The following is a 4,192-nucleotide window of genomic DNA, read 5'->3' as shown; positions in this document are numbered from 1 at the left end:
AAAGAAGCTGATTGGAAAAAAAGATGATCAACCCTATTAAAAGATGGGAGAATGAGTTGAAAAAAACCACTCTCTAAAGATGACATATGAGGGGCGGCGAGGTGGTCGCTTAGAGTGTACTAGTTTGCTTCCTGAAGGGAGTGAGGGCGGTTAGGTGTTTTGGCCGGTTTTGCCCACCTGGGGAAATGTCATTTGCTTCTCAGATGTAATGCACTTTAAGTTTGTTAGCAGTGAAAATGAGTCATACAGAGGCTAAACTAAAAATACCTTTTGGAAATAAGTTACTAGATGCTGTTTGTTTGGTACCTAACAAGAGCTTAACATATGGAATAATTCTTACACATGGAGCATCAGGAGATATGAATCTTCCTCATTTGATGTCACTGGCATCCCATCTTGCATCCCATGGTTTTTTTTGCCTGAGATTTACCTGTAAAGGCCTTAATATTGTACACAGAATTAAGGCATATAAGTCAGTTTTGGTAAGAAAATTTCTTTATATTAACAGATGTGTTTAAAATTCTTAATACATTTAAAACAAATTTTGTTAGTAGTAATTTGGTTTGATTAAAAAATCTTTTAATAAGTGTCCTTATAAACTTAGTACATCAAGGCTTTTTAGTGGTTTGTCGTTCTCTTTTTTTGTTATTAGTTTCTATGGAGATGAATGCTCACATCGTAAATATTCCTTCATTATACTGCCAAGAAAGCTACTTAGGATTGTCTTACTGGAATTATATAACTTTAGAATATAATTCTGTTATTCTAGCGTATTTCCCATACCATGCTATACAAGTACAAATGGCACTGTTTCCTGTATATGTTTCTTTAAAACGTTGCTTAAAATCTCTGGATTAAACTCAAATCTGAAATTTCTCATCATGTTTTTCACAGCTTTAAATGAGATGTTAGTGTTCTTAAATTTGGTAGTAGGTAGAAATCTTTACTAGCCTTTTTTCATAATTTGTTCTTAAAATAGTTTAGTGTTTAAATAATTTTTACAAAGATAATTTGTTTTTTCCCTCCAAGTATTTACCTGTGTTATCCAACATGTGATTTAATAGTGAAGGCATAATCAGAGGAGGAAAGAACTGCTTACCTTTTCCAAGAATGATTTTAGTTTTTGTGATTGTTTTTGCATAGATGTTTCTATATTTCAGTAATTGTAAGAAGTAATATATCTTGGCTTTCCAATAAAATATTTTAAAGGAGAATTTATAATTTTTTTGGTTGATTTTCCTAGAATTACCTAAAGACCTCAGGAGAATATAAACTTGCAGGTGTTTTCCTTGGTGGTAAGTTGCAATACTTGTGAATACTTGTTAACTACCCATTTTAATATATGAATTGGTAATTAAGAATAGAAATTAATAACAGGAAGTTAGTTTAAAGGTGATTTTTTTTGTTTTGGTATTTCACCTCCTTGATGTTTAACTACTATATATATTGAAAGTAAATTTAGACTTTACGTACATGTTTGAAGGGAGTTCAAAAGTTCATGGAAAAATAAAATTCTAGTACAAGTTTATTTTGGTGCAGAAAGTTTTTGAAATCTGTGCATAAGTTTCTCATACTACACATTTTTCATAAAGTTTTGTAGACCCCTTGTAATCTCTCCTTTTACTTAGATCCCTGAATCACCCTCTTTCAAGTGGTGAGTCCTTCATAAGAATTGTTCGTCACTCTTTTTAGTGTTATGCAGAAGAATAATTGCTTTTTAAAAAATTTGACTTAAGATTGATCAGTGTTTATCTCTTCAGAAAACTATAGGTATTTGTTATAGGTATTGCATCTTACTTATTACCACCTTTTGGAGTTAAGTAATTTGTTGATAAACAAATATGATAGATGAACACAAAATAAAATCTAACTTGCCACACTATCACTGCTACTTTATGTGACTGTCTATATTTCAGACTGAACTTAATTTTAATTGATTTTAGGTCGTTCAATGGGCTCAAGAGCAGCTGCTTCTGTAATGTGTCATATTGAGCCAGATGATGCTGATGATTTTGTTCGAGGTCTCATTTGTATTTCTTATCCACTGCACCATCCAAAACAGCAGCATAAACTCAGAGATGAAGATCTCTTTCGTATAAAAGATCCTGTACTGTTTGTGTCAGGCTCAGCAGATGAAATGTGTGAAAAGGTGAATTATAATGCTGTTTTTCTGAGTGAATGAGAGAAAATGAAAGAAATTCCTTGGGAGCAAAATATTATCTGCAACATTCAGTTTATTTTAAAAAGCCTAATAGCTAGTTTTATGCCTTAGTTACTCTGTTACTTTGGAGTACTCCAAGATATAAGCATGCTGACAAAATGCATCTCTCTGGAGGGAATTGGTGAATGAATTAACCCTTATTTAAGAAATGAAGGATTAATATTTGAATCTTCTGATTTGGAAACTTCTAGACTATACATTTATTTGGTTTGTCATTTTGTCATTCAAGCAGATTACTGTAAAATTGGCACTTGAGAAAGGGATGGCAGCTTGGAAACTTCTAGACTATACATTTATTTGGCTTGTCATTTTGTCATTCAAGCAGATTATTATAAAATTGGCACTTGAGAAAGGGACGGCAGCATCTACCTATTACAAAATATTAGCCAAATATTAATGAAACAACTCTGCATTTCCTAGAGCATGTAATTTCCTTGGGAAAAAAATTTTTTTTTTAATTTGGGGGAGGCTTCAGTTTTCTTAACATTTTATTGTCAATAATGAATTCTTGATCAGTTCTGTGGTATTTCTGTACCAGAGAAATGGATCGTCACTGTTGTGGACATTTCCTTGCACATCCCCTTGCCTAGAAAGTTGTCTCTAGAGTAGGTATTTTCTGAATGTTTGGTGAGTAGATGCTACTATAGGCGAGGAAGAGAGCCTATTATTAAATACCAGTACCAGCTTTAGTCTAGTATCATCTTCTTTTTTCCTTTAGACCTTGTTGGAGAAAGTGACACAGAAAATGCAAGCTGCCACTAAAATCCACTGGATTGAGAAGGCAAATCATTCCATGGCAGTTAAAGGACGGTCAACAAATGACGTTTTCAAAGAAATAAATACTCAGATTTTGTTTTGGATTCAAGAAATCACTGATATGGACAAGAAATAATTGTCATTAGTTAAAAGCCATGTTATTTTGCATACAAATACTGTTAATTTGATAAAGAACAGTATACCTCTCAGCATTATGAGATATATTTCAGACTAATTTAATGTTCTTTAATGTTCCCCTATTTTTTAAACACGTTGTAATTGTGAATGTCCTTTACAAAATGTCTTTTGAAAGCACTGTTACAGTTATATAAAGATGATGTACAAATGTGAAGGTGGTCTAAATATAATTTATTTTCATTAGTATAGTTATGTTTTGAAAAAATTAAACTTTGAATTTTGTTAAAACAGTGCTTTTGTCTTATTGATATGCAACTGAGAAAATATTCCAATTTTGTGGAGCAGTGTCATTTTTAATAAAGGGAAATAGGGCCAGTAGGTGGTATGGTGGATAAGGCACTGGAACTCCTACATGGCTGACCACATTTTGAGTCCCAGAGCCAGTGACTTGAGAATCACACTGGGTGCATGTATGTGCACGTGTCCAAAATCCCATGAGGAGAATGGAGGAAAAGGAATTGCGGCATGACCATCTTCCGAGAGAGGGGGGGTGCTTTTTTAAGTTTCCTCTCTGTCTCTGGTGAGCATATGCATCCTATGGCAAAAAAACTAATAATTTTAGGTAGAGGTTTGTGGAGTATATCATATTGTCACCTAACTTTTTTTTTTTTTAATAGCGTTTCACTGGTTCTCATGCCTCAGCTTCCTGGCTAGGATTACAGGCATACACCACTGCTCCTAGACTTTTAGGTTGGGCTAGGAATCAAACCCTGGCCTAATGTGGTCCCAGCCTGTGGAGCACTGCATTTGACCATCATAACTGGGCCTCTTCACTCATCGTTTTTTTTTTTTAATTTTTAAATTTTTTTTTATTATTCATACATTAAATCGCTATATATTATTTAGGTTGAAGAGACTTTACTCAGCATGATATACACCTCAGTCCAGCCTAGTTGAGACTATTACACATCCTCGTCAACAGATAATAAACCTTATCTGTGTCCCATGGGTTTCTTACCTCTATATTCCCCCCCCCAACTTTGTTTTTCCCCTCCCCCACTCTTCCACCTTTGCCCC

At 33.9% G+C, this 4,192-nt stretch overlaps 1 protein-coding gene across 1 annotated transcript; it reads left to right on the top strand.

Moving 5' to 3' along the window:
• The first annotated feature begins 236 nt into the window (after positions 1-236).
• LOC102501236 (testis-expressed protein 30) lies at positions 237-3,372 on the top strand. The gene is made up of 4 exons (XM_006164852.3): positions 237-482; positions 1,244-1,295; positions 1,944-2,149; positions 2,940-3,372. The coding sequence occupies exons 1-4, from the start codon at positions 237-239 to the stop codon at positions 3,111-3,113; spliced, it is 678 nt and encodes a 225-aa protein (XP_006164914.1). The 3' UTR covers positions 3,114-3,372.
• Positions 3,373-4,192: the final 820 nt, after the last annotated feature.

This window comes from Tupaia chinensis, unplaced genomic scaffold, assembly GCF_000334495.1.
Source record: "Tupaia chinensis unplaced genomic scaffold, TupChi_1.0 Scaffold143742_1, whole genome shotgun sequence".
NCBI lineage: Eukaryota > Metazoa > Chordata > Mammalia > Scandentia > Tupaiidae > Tupaia > Tupaia belangeri.
Note: the sequence above shows the minus strand (reverse complement) of the source record. Positions and strands in the feature narration are given on the sequence as shown.